Raw genomic sequence first — 19,187 nt, 5'->3', positions numbered from 1 at the left:
TTGTCTAATGCATTGAAGCACAGCAATTGCAATTAATATAAAATTACTAAAATGGCATTTTGCCCTAATGTTAAACAACTTCCTGTTTAAGCCCCGCCCACTTCAGGTTTTCAGAATCAGAGATTCCCTCTCATTAATAACAATATCATCATTAGAGTAACTGCAGTCAGCAGCCTGTTAACTAATTTCTCTGGTGTAATAAATCGGCAATGCCACTAGGGGCGATAGAGAGCAAAAAGTGTGTGTATTTAAATTACATACACACTTTTTTTCTGTTTTTTTCAGTTTGGCATCTTTCTGAGGACCTCTCTGAAACTTTTAGAGAAACATTTTAATAGCCTTTGGAGGCCATTACAGTGATAATAAAGTGAGGACCGGCCTAAATGACCTCACTTGGTCCTCACTCCAAGGCTTAAAAACGTACGCTTGTCCTCATAGTAGTGCAAGCACTCACTCTCTCTCACTCACTCACTCACTCACTCACTCACTCACTCACTCACTCACTCACTCACTCACTCACTCACTCACTCACTCACTCACTCACTCAATCAATCATATAGCTCCTCTCTCCTGCAGGTATAAGAGCAGTCAGAAGGTGGTGGACTGGTCCAAGCTGAAGAAGCCCATCTACCTGAGTGGCCGAGGCAGCAAGTTCTCTGATTGGTCAGCAACCTGGGCAGGCTACCTCATCAGCAAGGTGAGTCCACCTCTTGAGCTCTGAACCCTGACCCTCATCTCCGAGGAGGTGGAGGTGACCTTTGACCTGTGCTGTGTGTTGCTAGGTGGAGGTGACCTTTGACCTGTGCTGTGTGTTGCTAGGTGCGGCATGAGCTGGCCAGCAAGGTGTTCTCCTGCTGCAGCTTCATCATCAAGCACGACTACAAGGTCACCATCTTCCTGCTGCCACACATCCTACTGTACATGCTGCTGGGCTGCACGCCCACGGAGACACACGAGGTACACACACACACACACACACACACACACACACACACACACACACACACATCCTACTGTACATTCTGCTGGGCTTCACGCCTACGGAGACACACGAGGGAGGAGCACACACACACATCCTACTGTACATGCTGCTGGGCTGCACGCCCACGGAGCCACACGAGGTACACACACACACACACACACACACACATCCTACTGTACATGCTGCTGGGCTGCACGCCCACGGAGACACACGAGGTAGGAGCACACACACACATACACACACCTCATCTTCATTCTTCACATTTTACCTATACCTCCATCCCTCTCTCTCTCATCGTCCATCTCCCTCCCTCTCTCTCTCCCTTTCTCTCTCTCCCTCTCTCTCCCTCTCCCTCCCTCCGTCTCTCTCCCTCTCTCCCTCCCTCTCTCTTTCTCTCTCTCTCTCCCTCTCTCCCTCTTTCCCTCCCCTCTCTCTCTCTCTCTCTCCCTCCCTCCCTCCCCCTCTCTCTCTCCCTCCCCCTCTCTCTCTCCCTCTCTCCCTCCCTCTCTCCAGGTGACAGAGGAGATGCTGGCGGTGTTGAGGGAGGGGGAGACGCGTGGGGGGATGAACCAGGAAACGGCCTCCAGCCTATCACAGCTCAGCACTCAGACGGTGTTCAGCATGTTGGCTCACCTCACACAGTGGAGCAGACTGTCCTCTAAACCCAGACACAGTGGTGAGACACACACGCACACACACGCGCGCACACACACACACACACACACACACCAAACTTTAGATTACTTTCGTAAACCCCGGCTCTTTAATGATATTCATTCAGTGTCTCGCTTTCAAAGTGCCTGTCCATGATTGGACAGACCGGTCACACCTGACTAGAGCGGCCCCGCCTCCCTGGTATAAGTCACAGAGACTCGCCCGGAGCGTCATTCTCGGGCCTCTCTCCTCCCCTGCAGAGCGAGCGGGGAGGTGTGGTGAGACGCCTCGCTCATATGATCAAACAACCAGGGTTACGACAGCTCGGTGTCCCGCCTATGGGATAAATGCAAACTACCTCTGGATTGCAGATAGGCCATCCAACGCCAGCGAACTGCCCCCTCAGACCTACCAACACCAAGACCTGTGTGTGTCAGAGAAGGTGCACTCACATCCGGTCGGCAGAATCACGTCCAGTCAGAAGAGTCTGATAAACATGTGCGGAGGTGACCAACTCGCAGCAGCACAAACATCCTGCACGGACAAAACAGTGACCACGAAGCAGCCAGACCTCTGATGGAAGGGTTAGTGTTAGGGTTAGGGTTAGGTAGCCCCGAAGGCCCGCACTCTTCATCCCCAAGCCATGCACACAGCCTCAACTATCCTATGGGACGGTCTCTGGCAAGTGATGGGCCTCCCCCTTTGAGGGCGACAGAAAGCCGGTCTCTGCGTCTCAACACACCGGGGCCTGACCACGCAGGCGCGCAGCGCGGCTCAGGGCAGAGAGGGCGGAGCCGCTGTTCCTCGGGAGAGGAAGAGGGCGGAGCCTGGAGAGCCAGGAGCTCCAGAGCAGAGCTGCCGGAAGCATCAATGACTTTGGGCGTGAAGGTCAGGCCGTAAGAGAACCTTAGACAGACCCGGGGCGAACTCCATGCTTAGGGGGTGAACACTCTTCATTATTGCCAATTGCTTTTCTATGCTGTTCTGTTGCTGTTCAGAATCCTGAATTTCCCCACGGGGACAAATAAACGTTTTCAATTCAATTCAGTGACCTTAACGCTAGCAAAGGCTCTCCCTTTGTCCAATAAGCACCGTGAAAAGCATAACACTTCTGAAACTGAGCATCGGAAGCCAATGATCTCTTTCTGATCGCACCACTTCTCGAATGCGCTCCACTTATTTCCATGGAGACCGAGGAGGCGGAGATCTGGCGCTCTGAATCGCAGGGACATCATTAGGAAGTGCAGCAGCCCCACCAGGTCCAAATTCACCTCTCACAGGCCGAGCCTAGAGAAAGCACCACAACCTCCCCGGCCAGTGCGGAGCGATCAGCATGAGATGAGCCGTGGTCCCGTACCCTGGCTAGAGAGGGGGACATGAGGCTGACCAGAGGGAATGAGCCAGTGGGTCCACTCCGAGAGACGCCTCATTGTCTGACATCCAGAAGAACAGAGGGCTTGACCTCGACAAGAACAGAGGGCGCTGCGCATTTTCGCGTGATGAGGAGAGATCTCATCTCCAGAGACGGGGGGGTTGAGCAGACAGTCATCGATATGAGCTGGAATCTTCCGGCCCCCACGACTCAGAGGCTACAGCTTCCACTCACTGGCTGAAGCCCCGGGGTGACCTGTTCACTGGCTGAAGCCCCGGGGTTACCTGTTCACTGGCTGAAGCCCCGGGGTGACCTGTTCACTGGCTGAAGCCCCAAGGGTGACCTGTTCACTGGTGGGATGTGAACAACCAGGAGCTCCTGCTCACACGTGTTCTGCCAACACAACCAAAGCTGGCTCTTCTGTGAACCGTTGAGCGCGTTGTGTGTGTGTGTGTGTGTGTGTGTGTGTGTGTGTGTGTAGAGAGTGCAGAGTACCAGCGTGTGGTGGCGTTTTTGAAGGGCATCCCCCAGGACGTGCTGGCCAGGGCGTCTCTGCGCTCCAAGGCCTACACCCGCGCGCTCATGCACTTCGAAGCCTACATCCTGGAGAGCAAGGAGAACATCCACGACCATCTCACCTTACTACAGGTCAGGACCAGGAAGAAACACTCTCTCTCTCTCCGTCTCTCTCTCTCTCTCTCTCTCTCTCTCCGTCTCTCTCTCTCTCTCTCTCCGTCTCTCTCTCTCTCTCTCTCTCTCTCTCTCTCTCTCTCCGTCTCTCTCTCTCCGTCTCTCTCTCTCTCTCTCTCCGTCTCTCTCTCTCTCTCTCTCTCCTTCTCTCTCTCTCTCTCTCTCTCTCTCCATCTCTCTCCCTCTGTCTCCGTCTCTCTCTCCCTCTCCGTCTCTCTCTCTCAGTCTCTCTCTCTCTCCATCTCTCTCTCTCAACTGTCACTCTCAGTCTCTCTCTCCATCTCTCTCTCTCTCTCTCAACTGTCTCTGTCTCTCTCTCAGCTGTCTCTCTCTGTCTCTCTTTCTCTCAGCTATCTCTCTCTCTCACTTGTCTCTCTTTCTCTCAACTGTCTTTCTCAGTCTCTCTCTCTCAGCTGTCTCTCTCTTTCTCAGCTATCTCTTCCTGTCACATACACTCTCTTTCTCTGTCTCTCACACACCTCTCTCTCACACACACACACACACACCCATCAGGAAGTAACACTCTCAACACTTATGATTGGCCAAGCCCTCTCCTGAGCGCCCTCTGTGATTGGCTGGTCAGACGCTGTATGCGGCGATGCACGAGCCGGACGGCGTGAGCGGAGTCAACGCGCTGAGGAGGGAGGAGCCGTCGCTACGGGAACAGATTCTGGAACACGAGAGCATCGGTCTGCTGAGAGACGCCACCGCCTGCTACGACCGCGCCATTCAGCTGGAGTCAGACCAGGTACACACACACATACACGCACACACACACACACACACACACCGCCTGCTACGACCGCGCCATTCAGCTGGAGTCAGACCAGGTACACACACACACACACACACCGCCTGCTACGACCGCGCCATTCAGCTGGAGTCAGACCAGGTACACACACACACACACACCGCCTGCTACGACCGCGCCATTCAGCTGGAGTCAGACCAGGTACACACACACACACACACACACACACACACACACACACACTGCCTGCTACGACCGCGCCATTCAGCTGGAGTCAGACCAGGTACACACACACACACACACACACCGCCTGCTACGACCGCGCCATTCAGCTGGAGTCAGACCAGGTACACACACACACACACACCGCCTGCTACGACCGCACCATTCAGCTGGAGTCAGACCAGGTACACACACACACACACACACACACACACCGCCTGCTACGACCGCGCCATTCAGCTGGAGTAAGACCAGGTACACACACACACACACACACACCGCCTGCTACGACCGCGCCATTCAGCTGGAGTCAGACCAGGTACACACACACACACACACCGCCTGCTACGACCGCGCCATTCAGCTGGAGTCAGACCTGGTACACACACACACACACACAACCTGCTACGACCATGCCATCCAGCTGGAGTCAGACCAGGTACACACACACACCGCCTGCTATGACCGCGCCATTCAGCTGGAGTCAGACCAGGTACACACACACACACACACACACACACACACACACAACACCGCCTGCTACGACCGCGCCATTCAGCTGGAGTCAGACCAGGTACACACACACACACACACACACACACACACACACACACCGCCTGCTACGACCGCGCCATTCAGCTGGAGTAAGACCAGGTACACACACACACAGACACACACCGCCTGCTACGACCGCGCCATTCAGCTGGAGTCAGACCAGGTACACACACACACACACAACCTGCTACGACCATGCCATCCAGCTGGAGTCAGACCAGGTACACACACACACCGCCTGCTATGACCGCGCCATTCAGCTGGAGTCAGACCAGGTACACACACACACACACACACACACACACAACACCGCCTGCTACGACCATGCCATTCAGCTGGAGTCAGACCAGGTACACACACACACACACACACACACACACACACACACACACACCGCCTGCTACGACCGCGCCATTCAGCTGGAGTAAGACCAGGTACACACACACACACACACCGCCTGCTACGACCGCGCCATTCAGCTGGAGTCAGACCAGGTACACACACACACACACACACACCGCCTGCTACGACCGCGCCATTCAGCTGGAGTCAGACCAGGTACACACACACACACACACCACCTGCTACGACCGCGCCATTCAGCTGGAGTCAGACCAGGTACACACACACACACACACACACACCGCCTGCTACGACCGCGCCATTCAGCTGGAGTCAGACCAGGTACACACACACACACACACACACACACACCGCCTGCTACGACCGCGCCATTCAGCTGGAGTCAGACCAGGTACACACACACACACACACCGCCTGCTACGACCGCGCCATTCAGCTGGAGTCAGACCAGGTACACACACACACACACACACCGCCTGCTACGACCGCGCCATTCAGCTGGAGTCAGACCAGGTACACACACACACACACACACACCGCCTGCTACGACCGCGCCATTCAGCTGGAGTCAGACCAGGTACACACACACACACACACCGCCTGCTACGACCGCACCATTCAGCTGGAGTCAGACCAGGTACACACACACACACACACACACACACACCGCCTGCTACGACCGCGCCATTCAGCTGGAGTAAGACCAGGTACACACACACACACACACACACCGCCTGCTACGACCGCGCCATTCAGCTGGAGTCAGACCAGGTACACACACACACACACACCGCCTGCTACGACCGCGCCATTCAGCTGGAGTCAGACCTGGTACACACACACACACACACAACCTGCTACGACCATGCCATCCAGCTGGAGTCAGACCAGGTACACACACACACCGCCTGCTATGACCGCGCCATTCAGCTGGAGTCAGACCAGGTACACACACACACACACACACACACACACACACACAACACCGCCTGCTACGACCGCGCCATTCAGCTGGAGTCAGACCAGGTACACACACACACACACACACACACACACACACACACACCGCCTGCTACGACCGCGCCATTCAGCTGGAGTAAGACCAGGTACACACACACACAGACACACACCGCCTGCTACGACCGCGCCATTCAGCTGGAGTCAGACCAGGTACACACACACACACACAACCTGCTACGACCATGCCATCCAGCTGGAGTCAGACCAGGTACACACACACACCGCCTGCTATGACCGCGCCATTCAGCTGGAGTCAGACCAGGTACACACACACACACACACACACACACACAACACCGCCTGCTACGACCATGCCATTCAGCTGGAGTCAGACCAGGTACACACACACACACACACACACACACACACACACACACACACCGCCTGCTACGACCGCGCCATTCAGCTGGAGTAAGACCAGGTACACACACACACACACACCGCCTGCTACGACCGCGCCATTCAGCTGGAGTCAGACCAGGTACACACACACACACACACACACCGCCTGCTACGACCGCGCCATTCAGCTGGAGTCAGACCAGGTACACACACACACACACACCACCTGCTACGACCGCGCCATTCAGCTGGAGTCAGACCAGGTACACACACACACACACACACACACCGCCTGCTACGACCGCGCCATTCAGCTGGAGTCAGACCAGGTACACACACACACACACACACACACACACCGCCTGCTACGACCGCGCCATTCAGCTGGAGTCAGACCAGGTACACACACACACACACACCGCCTGCTACGACCGCGCCATTCAGCTGGAGTCAGACCAGGTACACACACACACACACACACCGCCTGCTACGACCGCGCCATTCAGCTGGAGTCAGACCAGGTACACACACACACACACACACACACACACCGCCTGCTACGACTGCGCCATTCAGCTGGAGTCAGACCAGGTACACACACACACACACACCGCCTGCTACGACCGCGCCATTCAGCTGGAGTCAGACCAGGTACACACACACACACACACACACACACACACACACACAACCTGCTACGACCATGCCATCCAGCTGGAGTCAGACCAGGTACACACACACACAGCGCCTGCTATGACCGCGCCATTCAGCTGGAGTCATACCAGGTACACACACACACACACACACACACACACACAACACCGCCTGCTACGACCGCGCCATTCAGCTGGAGTCAGACCAGGTACACACACACACACACACACACACCGCCTGCTACGACCGCGCCATTCAGCTGGAGTCAGACCAGGTACACACACACACACACACACACACACACACAACCTGCTACGACCGCGCCATTCAGCTGGAGTCAGACCAGGTACACACACACACACACACACACACCGCCTGCTACGACCGCGCCATTCAGCTGGAGTCAGACCAGGTACACACACACACACACACACAACCTGCTACGACCATGTCATCCAGCTGGAGTCAGACCAGGTACACACACACACACACACACCGCCTGCTACGACCGCGCCATTCAGCTGGAGTCAGACCAGGTACACACACACACACAACCTGCTACGACCATGCCATCCAGCTGGAGTCAGACCAGGTACACACACACACACCGCCTGCTATGACCGCGCCATTCAGCTGGAGTCAGACCAGGTACACACACACACACACACACAACACCGCCTGCTACGACCGCGCCATTCAGCTGGAGTCAGACCAGGTACACACACACACACACACCGCCTGCTACGACCGCGCCATTCAGCTGGAGTCAGACCAGGTACACACACACACACACCGCCTGCTACGACCGCGCCATTCAGCTGGAGTCAGACCAGGTACACACACACACACACACAACCTGCTACGACCGCGCCATTCAGCTGGAGTCAGACCAGGTACACACACACACACACCGCCTGCTACGACCGCGCCATTCAGCTGGAGTCAGACCAGGTACACACACACACACACACAACCTGCTACGACCATGTCATCCAGCTTGAGTCAGACCAGGTACACACACACACACACACACCGCCTGCTACGACCGCGCCATTCAGCTGGAGTCAGACCAGGTACACACACACACACACACACACACACACACACCGCCTGCTACGACCGCGCCATTCAGCTGGAGTCAGACCAGGTACACACACACACACACACACACCGCCTGCTACGACCGCGCCATTCAGCTGGAGTCAGACCAGGTACACACACACACACACACACACAACCTGCTACGACCATGCCATCCAGCTGGAGTCAGGCCAAGTACACACACATACACACACACACACACACACACACAACCTGCTACGACCGCGCCATTCAGCTGGAGTCAGACCAGGTACACACACACACACACCGCCTGCTACGACCGCGCCATTCAGCTGGAGTCAGACCAGGTACACACACACACACACACAACCTGCTACGACCATGTCATCCAGCTGGAGTCAGACCAGGTACACACACACACACACACACACACACACCGCCTGCTACGACCGCGCCATTCAGCTGGAGTCAGACCAGGTACACACACACACACACACACACACACACACACACACCGCCTGCTACGACCGCGCCATTCAGCTGGAGCCAGACCAGGTACACACACACACACACACACACACCGCCTGCTACGACCGCGCCATTCAGCTGGAGTCAGACCAGGTACACACACACACACATACAACCTGCTACGACCATGCCATCCAGCTGGAGTCAGGCCAAGTACACACACATACACACACACACACTCACACGTGTCTCTGTGTGTTTGTACATAGGACACTTCTACAGTCAAATGAGCTATGTGCGGGTGTGTTTGTGTGTGTGCGTGTGTGAGTGTGTGTATAGATAGGACACTACCACGGGGTGATGCGCTCCATGCTGGGTCTTGGACAGCTCTCCACCGTCATCACCCAGGTCAACGGAGTACTGGCAAACAGGTAACACACACACACACACCTGTGGTTCTCAGCTCCTCCTAAGTGTAAGTAAGTAAGTAAAACTTTATTTGTACAGCACTTTTCGCAGCACAGAGTCACAAAGTGCTTCACAGGTAAAATAGAACAAGACACAAAATACACAACAGTCACAACATGAATAAAACACAAAAGACACAACAGTCACAACATGAATAAAACACAAAAGACACAACGGAGGCAGCAGTCATTCACGGCTCTCCAAAAGCTGCTGGAACAGGGCTACCCTAACCCTGACCCTAACCCTAACCCTGACCCTAACCCTAACCCAGTCTTTAGCTGTCCCTTAAAAATGTCCACAGAGGGAGAGACTCTTAAAGGACAATGCTCGTTTTTGACAACCTGGACCTTATTAACGACATATTATAAGACGTTTGACTCACTGAGATCACTTTGGTGTAGTTCGGAGGCATGTACAAGAAATTTAAAATCCAGCGCGAGCCAGTAAATCCATGTAATGGCGGTGGTCGGGGCACTTAGAATGCAGTTTCTAAAAATCAATTTTCTGCCGCGAAACGGTTGTTTTCATCAATCTGTCTTGATGAATCGCTAGTTGTGCTTACATAGAGCATAGGCCTGTTGTGGTTTTCACATGCCATGATCTTTAGAAACGTCTTTCGAAACGAAATAGCTTCCTCACTTGCTCCAGCACGCATGCGCACAGCGCGCAATTGTTGCTCCAGCACGCTGTGCGCATGCGTGCTGGAGCAAGTGAGGAAGCTATTTCGTGTCTAAAGACGTTTCTAAAGATCATATTACAGAGGCATGTGAAAAACCACAACAGGCCTATGCTCTATGCTAGCATTGATGAAAACAACCGTTTCGCGGCAGAAAATTGATTTTTAGAAACTGCATTCTAAGTGCCCCGACCACCGCCATTACATGGATTTACTGGCTCGCGCTGGATTTTAAATTTCTTGTACATGCCTCCGAACTACACCAAAGTGATCTCGGTGAGTCAAACGTCTTATAATATGTCGTAAATAAGGTCCAGGTTGTCAAAAACGAGCATTGTCCCAGAGTTTGGGAGCCACAGATTCAAAGGCTCTGTCAGCTTTGGTTTTCAGCCTGGTCATTCTGGTCATTCTGGTCATTCTGGTCAGCCTGGTCCGGGGCACAACCAGAAGACCCTGGTCAGATGAGCTCAGTGACCGGCTGACATACTGTAGGTGTGGAGAAGGTCACACATATAAGCAGCGCTTGACCATGTGGGGCTCTGTGAGTGAGCACATGGACCTCTTGACCATGTCGGACTCTGTGAGTGAGCACACGGACCTCTTGACCATGTAGGGCTGTGTGAGTGAGCACATGGACCTCTTGACCATGTAGGGCTCTGTGAGTGAGCACATGGACCTCTTGACCATGTAGGACTCTGTGAGTGAGCACATGGACCTCTTGACCATGTAGGGCTGTGTGAGTGAGCACATGGACCTCTTGACCATGTAGGGCTCTGTGAGTGAGCACATGGACCTCTTGACCATGTAGGACTCTGTGAGTGAGCACATGGACCTCTTGACCATGTAGGGCTCTGAATGAGCATGTGGACCTCTTGACCATGTGGGGCTCTGTGAGTGAGCACATGGACCTCTTGACCAGGTAGGGCTCTGTGAGTGAGCACGTGGACCTCTTGACCATGTAGGGCTGTGTGAGTGAGCACATGGACCTCTTGACCATGTAGGACTCTGTGAGTGAGCACATGGACCTCTTGGCCATGTAGGGCTCTGTGAGTGAGCACATGGACCTCTTGACCATGTAGGGCTGTGTGAGTGAGCACATGGACCTCTTGACCAGGTAGGGCTCTGTGAGTGAGCACGTGGACCTCTTGACCATGTAGGGCTCTGTGAGTGAGCACGTGGACCTCTTGACCAGGTAGGGCTCTGTGAGTGAGCACATGGACCTCTTGACCAGGTAGGGCTCTGTGAGTGAGCACATGGACCTCTTGACCAGGTAGGGCTGTGTGAGTGAGCACGTCGACCTCTTGACCATGTGGGGCTCTGTGAGTGAGCACATGGACCGTAGAGTGAATCCTGAAAGGTACAGGAAGCCAGTGCAGGGGGGCCAGGACGGGTGAGACATGGCAGGACTTTCCTGACCTGGTTAACATCCTAGCAGTTGGAGGAGGTCTGAAGATGATTTGCTGTGGCAGGTAAAAAGTGAATTCCAGTAATCCAGACGGGATGATATAAAAGCATGGACAGTCATTTCCAACTCTGAATGTGAGACAACACACCTTCATTTGGATATATTTCTAAGGTGTAAAAAGCAGGTGCGGGTCAGGGGTCAGGGTTAGGGTTAGGGGTCGTATGTGCTTGTCAAGGTGCGTAGTCTGATCAAAAGTGACAGATTTGTTATGTTGATGCGTTCATTACCTTTTAAGGACCCCAAGTAATTCACCACGCTAGAGACAATATTATCTGCAGCAACAATAAGGACTTTGGTCTTGTCAGCATTTAGTTGTAATAGTTATCCACCATCCAGTCCTTAATGGCAGAGAGCCAAACATTGTCAGGTTTAAATAAAAGTACAGCTGAATGTCATCATCATGCTAATAATGAGGCTTGTAGCACCCGATAATGTAATAATTAACTGATAATGTAATAACGCCTGATAATGTAATAAAAGTTTCACTTAACTCTATCGAAAATGTAATAAAACCTGATAATGTAATAACTTAACCAATAATGTAATAAAATTTCCTGACTGATAATGTAATACCATTTTTCTGATAATGTAATACCTTATTACAATATTGGTGAAGTTATTACATTATCAGGTGGGTCTTTTTTTCAAAACTGGTAACGTAATACTTGACTGATAATGTAATAATCTAAAAAAGCGAATGAATAATACTGTTAGGGTCCTTTGTGGTATACTTTGGCGTACTTTGTGGTACTTGTGTATACTTTAGTGTGTCTTATGATACTTTGCAGTATACTTTGGGGTGCTTTGAGGTACTTTGTGGTATACTTTGGGCTACTCTGGTATACTTTGCAGTATTTGTGGTATACTTTGGGGTACACAGCAATACTTTGCAGTACTCTGCAGTATACTTTAGGGTACTTTGAGGTACTTTGATATTTTGCGGTAGTTTGCAGTAAACGTTGGGGTACTTTGCAGTACTTTGTGGAATACTTTGAGGTACTTTGTGGTGTGCTTTGGAGTACTTTGCGGTTCTTAGTGGTATACTTTGGGGTACTTTTTGGTACTCTGCAGTTCTTTGCAGTATACTTTGGGTACATTCTGTTATACTTTGGGGTACTTTGTAGTACTTTGTGGTATACATTGAGGTACTTACCCATACTTTGCAGTAATGTGTGGTAGTTTGTGGTACTTTGTGGTATACGGAGGTACTTTGCAGTAGCCTATGCTTTGGAGTACTTTGCGGTACTTTGTGGTATACTTTGTGCAGTACTTTGTGGTATACTTTGGGGTACACAGCCATACTTTGCAGTACTCTGCAGTATACTTTGGGGTACTTTGATGTACTTGGATATTTTGCTGTAGTTTGTAGTAAACGTTGGGGTACTTTGCGATACTCTGCGGAATACTTTGAGGTACTTTGTGGTGTGCTTTGGAGTACTTTGCGGTACTTAGTGGTATACTTTGGGGTACTTTGTGGTACTTTGCAGTACTCTGCAGTATACTTAGGGTACTTCACGTTATACTTTGGGGTACTTTGTAGTACTTTGTGGTATACATTGAGGTACTTACCCATACTTTGCAGTAATGTGTGGTAATGTGTGGTACTTTGTGGTATATGGAGATACTTTGCAGTATGCTTTGGAGTACTTTGCAGTACTTTGTGGTATACTTTGGGGTCCTTTGCGGTACTACATGGTATACTTTGGGGTACTTTGCTGTACACTTTGGGGTACTTTGCTGTATACTTTGGGGTATTTTGCAGTACTTTGCGCTATTCTTTGGAGTACTTTGTGGTATACTTTGGAGTATTTTGAGGTACTTTGTGGTATACTTTAGAGTGAGGTACAGATGTGGGAAGTTAGAAATGTCACATGCTGCAGCATTTCACCTTCGCGGTATTTGGCAGGGAAATCCCGTTGGAAATCTCGTGGGATTTCAGACGTGTTATTTCGTTTTAGTGATGCACCACCGCCAGGTGGCGTCTTTGAGTAGATTTAGCAGGCTGGGCTCAGTGTTTTTCTCCTATAGTCTACGAATGAAGCATCATTAAGTTTCACATTCTTTAATTTAAATGCTCTGTTGTAAAGCACTTTGAGCTGAATTTATCTGTATGAAAGGTGCTATACAAATAACGTTTACTTGTTATTATTACCTTGTTCTCAAACACATGTTTTCTCCATCTGGATGTAATTTAATTATGACGATCGCCTATATCTAGGCCTACAGTAGCCTATCTATCTCGGTAACTGACGTCGGGTCAAGACGTGGTGGCTGTTAGGTCAAATGCGCAAAATAACAGTATTGTAAATATATTTGTTAGTAAAGATGTGGTGAACGTGGGGGTTTTGCGTTTTGTTTCTGGAACGCATTCAACTGGTAGGCTACTCGTAAACCCCGGAAGTAAATTTGAAGACGGGGCACCAGCTAATGTAGCCAAGTCTGAGCGCAGTAGGATGGCTTCAGCACGATACAAAGAAAAAATAAGCTTGATCGACTTGTGGATCCATACAAAATTGACATAGTCGCCATGAGTAAAGATCACTCATTGCCAATCATATCCGGACATTAACTATCTTGTGCATAGATAGCGGCAGGTTTGACAGTGAGTGCCTTCACATGCACAATATACACAATATTTTGTTATTTGAATGATCTTGAATATATATATATTCAAGATCATTCAAATAAGAAAATATCGTGTATGTTTTTATTTATTTATACCGGCCGCCAGTCGTTCCATGAACGGCTATAGGGAATGCGCAGTTTCGCGCTGGCTACAGCCTATTATATGCACAGTTTCGCGCTACGTAGGCTATTATAAATAAGTATTATTCATTGGGGGAGCTTGGACTCGCTGGGGACTGGTGGAGAGACGCAGAGCCTCCCCAGACGCGACATCCTCCAGTTGGCTGAAGAGCTGCGCGCTCTGGCGTCCAAACAGCCACCGGATGCGCCCCTCGCAGTGTCCACAGAAGAATACCCCCACCAAAATACCTGCATGGTGAAGACAAGCTGCAGAACTGTCTACCAATGCATGAAGTGCACCTAGCTGTCTGTGAGAGGCTATAGCAGAGGATATGTGCGAAGTGTATTTGAGCTGCCGCCTCAACCGTGCGTATGAGCAGAGCGCATCATATAGCTACAACTAGTAGCCCATAGCCATTAAAATGGCTTATTGTTTTATTCATATATCAACTAGATAATTCGATAATAATGAGTAGCCTAGTAGGCTTAAATTAATTCAATAGGGCCAAATAAGCCTTAAGTTGTAGCCTAGGCTACAGAACAATCACAAGACGCATAGGCCTAGCCTATCGTAAAAAGCGTTCTCATAGGCCTATATTAACTTAGATAATTATTAATTATGCTCAGGTCATAATGTCCGTTGAAAATAATTCCCTCTAAGCAGAATTTGAATTGTATTAAAATAGGCTAAAATTAAATTTCCACATATTCTGATTCCTTCTAGGTCTATATAAATTTTTTTTTTTTTTTAATGTGTAGCCTAGGCTATAGGCTTCTGCGATGAACAAAACAGCCACAATGTAGCCTGCTTAGCGAGCGAGAGGGCAGTCTACCATAAAGTGTAGGCTATAGCCTAAACATAATGTAATATATGTAGGTATTTCTTTATATAGCCCAGCCTGCAATTGTTTCTCAATAAACAGTTATGTTATCCTCTGAGTCCGAATGTAGGCTAATAGACCGGCAGCTCTAAATGCCTTCCCAATCAATGAGACATGGTTGTAAAAATGATGTTTTATTGATGAAAAGGGTAAAACTTAAAGTCCAGGTTAACCCAGTTCAAATTTTTGTTATGAGCTTCACACACCACAGGAAAACATGTCATTAACCACCCAGCCAAATCTGAGTGATTAAAAATGTCGCTAAGTATATAAAATAAGGCTTCAAAATCGGTTAAAAATCAGCAGCATTCTCTGGTCTGAGACCGTGGGGGCGTGTCTGCTGAAGGCACCGAAGCCACACCCAATTGCGTGGGGAGGGGGTGTGGAGGGAAGAACCTGTCAAATAGTACCGTTCTCTGGTCTGCATATTGTCACACTGGCACGCCGTCTCTTTTGTGGTAGGAAGGCACAGCTTTGTGAAAACAGAGAGGGGTTGAAATTACACTTGTCTAATGAGTCAAACGCACAGATGCTTCCTCCTAACCTACCTCCTGACAAACAACACAGGTAAAACTGTAGCTACTCTATACCAACGCGCCAGTGTTACTGCCCTTAGATGCAAAATACAAAAACAGGCAACGAGGAATGTATGAGTCTGTCCCTATTTTCTCCCTGCCACCTCCGGACCCATTCCTATCCCTCCCAGGCGATCCTGTCGTCCCTTGGGATCAATGGAAAAAGTTGTTTAAAATGTACCTTTTAGTCACTGGCTTGAACAGCGCTGATAGCGCGAAGAAGCGTACACTACCGGAGTTGATAATCGGGACAGACTCATCCACTCTCGTTGGCAATGTTATGTGTGAGAATAACGAGCACTCGGCTTCAACTTTCCCGCAACATATCCAACAGAACTGGAATGTTCAGCCAGTAGCCGCCGAGCACCGCTTCACTGGGAGAGGGTGCGTCTTTCTCCATCTGCAGCTGGTCTACCTAACCATCCCCCTCGCTCCCGCCTCCCGGTCTCCCGCTGGAGATATATACTGTAACCATTACCGGTGAACCCATACGCACATCAGGTGCCACAAATATGGCAGGCAGTTTCTGTATAGTTAACGCTTATAGTCATAATATATCATCCGTAACGTATTTGGTGGGTGGTCGCCTGGTCGGTGCTGCTAGCTATGTTAGCTAGACTAAGGTAATATACACACTCCCATCTGCAACAAACTACATAGCTAATGTTAGCTATAATTCCTCCTAAGATTACATATATTAATCATAGCTGACATTACCACATAAATGTCAAGACACATTTTGTAGATTAACGTAGCAGTGTATTTTCCTATTGCTTACGTTACCTAGCTAACGTTATAACGTTAATTAGCTATAAGCACACAAGGCAGCGGTGTCGGCACCAAAGGTTGATGCGACAGGAGGAGAATGGAGGCCGTGGAGGGAGATGGTTGGCTCCGCCGAATTCACCAGGACCAGTCGTGAGTCCGTGAAACCCAAAAGCCTCATATTATAATTGCAGAAGCTTTCGGGAGTGAAATGTTTGCTGCAGAGGCGGGCGCTAGCGGTGACAGACTCTGTAACACCATGGCTCTTCAAAAATGCTAACCATTTGCTTCTCATTTCAGCTTTACTCGGGAGTGAAAGAAGGAGACCTTATCATCCCATTCCTGCTGGCATCCAGGAAGGATGCATTTTCGTTTAGTTTTATGCATAGGCATTGCTAACTAAGAAAAACTAGCTAATTCTAGACTGTTGGTTAAAACTAGCTAATTCTAGACTCAAGATTGAGCAGGAGAACCGAAGATTCAAATCCATTCTAGCTTTATATAGTGTTAGGGCGGGGATATGCTAAGAACACCGCTCTACGTCATCCGGTACCGTTTTAAGCCCGCCCAGAAAATCCAGAAATCAAAACTGGTCAAAAACACAAAACTGGTCTAACTTCACAATTCAGTACTACACATGGTTCATCCCATTTTTACATGTTATCAGCAATGCATCACTAACACATAGAATGTGTTTTCAAGCAAATCTCTGATTTTGGTTAACTGGGACTTTAAAAACATGGAGAGTCATTGCATTGATCGATGCAGTCCGTTCAAATAGGCATCAAAAGATAAAGTAGGCCCATTTAAAATGACCAATTACATCTTCAAATCCCTTCTAATCTTGGCCTTTGATAGGGTTTTTTCCCGCTATACTGCCATTTATATCCGAACATTAACTATCTTGTGCATACAGAGCACAAACAATGAAACAATGAAACGAATAGATTTCCTCCCTGTCTGTCTGTGGCATTCATTCGCTACCAGCAAACACTGAAAATACAGGTCCTCAATTTATTTAGATTAGACTAGCCTATCCAACTGGACCACTCCAATGAATGTTGAACGTAGCCTACTTTTATTCTTTAGGTTTCACAGAATCGGCCTACAATGTCCACACATGCATGCGCCATCTGACTAGCTCGTCACTCGCCAGCGAACCTGGACTAGACTATTGTAACCCCCCCCCCCCCAAATTCTTTTATATTCAAATAAACTGGATGAACCGGTTTCCTAGCCCTGGATCGTGGGGAGGGGGGTAGCCTGCGTTAGCCGGTGCTTTGCCATGACCGGCCATTGAATTCGCTAGTTTGATTGATAGATGGATGGATTTAACGTCCAAAGTAGATTGTGCAAGTATTGTATAGGCCCATGTGTAAGAGATGAATGGCTGTAACCATGAACTCAGCCAGAGGTAGGCCCTACTGTAGATTATCAGCATTATCACCAGTCTCAATTTATGTCTCAATGTATGTGTTGCCATTCATTTAAACCACCATCTCATCTAGACTACTTCTGTTGCTGCATTTTTACATTTATGCTTTCATGATTTTAGAGCGCAATAAACATTTTCCACGATTCCAATAAGTCCATCCATTCATCCAACTTTGTGCTGAGCGCAGCGCAGGCTGGTAGCCTACTGTCAAGGATCACAACTGATGCACTCCCTTAACACTTCTCGCAACTTACCAGACCATCAAGAGAATTTCAATATGAAAGACCTTGGGATTCCAGGAGTCAAGGCCGTTTCAGACGGGGAGCGACATTCCGCCTGCCTTCTCGCTCGGAGCGGGGGACGCACGCGTCCTGCGCGCAGCGGGGAAAGCCGACTACAATTCAGCTCTTGTCGCAGGCGGGCGCGCAGCCTAGTTCCATATGAGAACACTCCTCGGTCCAATTCCGTATAGTAGATCAGCCTGTGTACTTTCGACGAATGTATTATTAGACATAATATCATAATAATATATATAGCCAACGACCTCCTGAACTGCCTGCCTGATGGTCTCAGGGCTAAAGAGACTGCGCGTCGTTCCTCACCCTAACTATTGGCATGCTATCAATGAAAGAAAATACATTGTAAATAAACATGGTTTTAGGCTATTGTTTTTATGTAGGCCTATAGGTTAAGCTATTTGTGTTCATAAGGTAACGTCATTGTACCTATAGCCTATAATCCAATTGACTGGAACCAGGGGGTTTGACAAAAGTTAAGAGGCAAAATAATTTGTCTTGACTGCATTCAAGATGTATCTTTCACATTAAAACTACATACAAAGCTGACCAATAGCATTAGAAAGATCTCTTCGAGAGCTTTAATTTCACCTGTTCATTCTGCCCAAATGTCACTCGCGCATCCCTCTGGTTCTAAGCCCCGCCACGGTCTCCTGTCATTTCTCCTTGGCTTGCAGGCAAGACTTGCTCGCACGAAACTTGAAACCTATGTTATCATGTAGCCAGTAGATATGCTAAGAAAATTG

At 49.7% G+C, this 19,187-nt stretch overlaps 1 protein-coding gene across 1 annotated transcript in view; it reads left to right on the top strand.

The window, feature by feature from the left end:
- atr (ATR checkpoint kinase) overlaps positions 1-19,187 on the top strand; it is a gene marked incomplete at its 5' end in the record, with an annotated part of 139,113 nt that overhangs the window by 64,900 nt on the left and 55,026 nt on the right. The window contains 6 exons of the mRNA XM_084451303.1: positions 577-697; positions 820-957; positions 1,496-1,658; positions 3,490-3,656; positions 4,282-4,446; positions 9,475-9,566. Of these exons, the coding sequence (XP_084307429.1) occupies positions 577-697; positions 820-957; positions 1,496-1,658; positions 3,490-3,656; positions 4,282-4,446; positions 9,475-9,566 (846 nt within the window). The remainder of the gene's footprint in view (positions 1-576; positions 698-819; positions 958-1,495; positions 1,659-3,489; positions 3,657-4,281; positions 4,447-9,474; positions 9,567-19,187) is intronic.

Source organism: Borostomias antarcticus (genome assembly GCF_949987555.1).
Source record: "Borostomias antarcticus genome assembly, chromosome: 16".
NCBI lineage: Eukaryota > Metazoa > Chordata > Actinopteri > Stomiiformes > Stomiidae > Borostomias > Borostomias antarcticus.
Note: the sequence above shows the minus strand (reverse complement) of the source record. Positions and strands in the feature narration are given on the sequence as shown.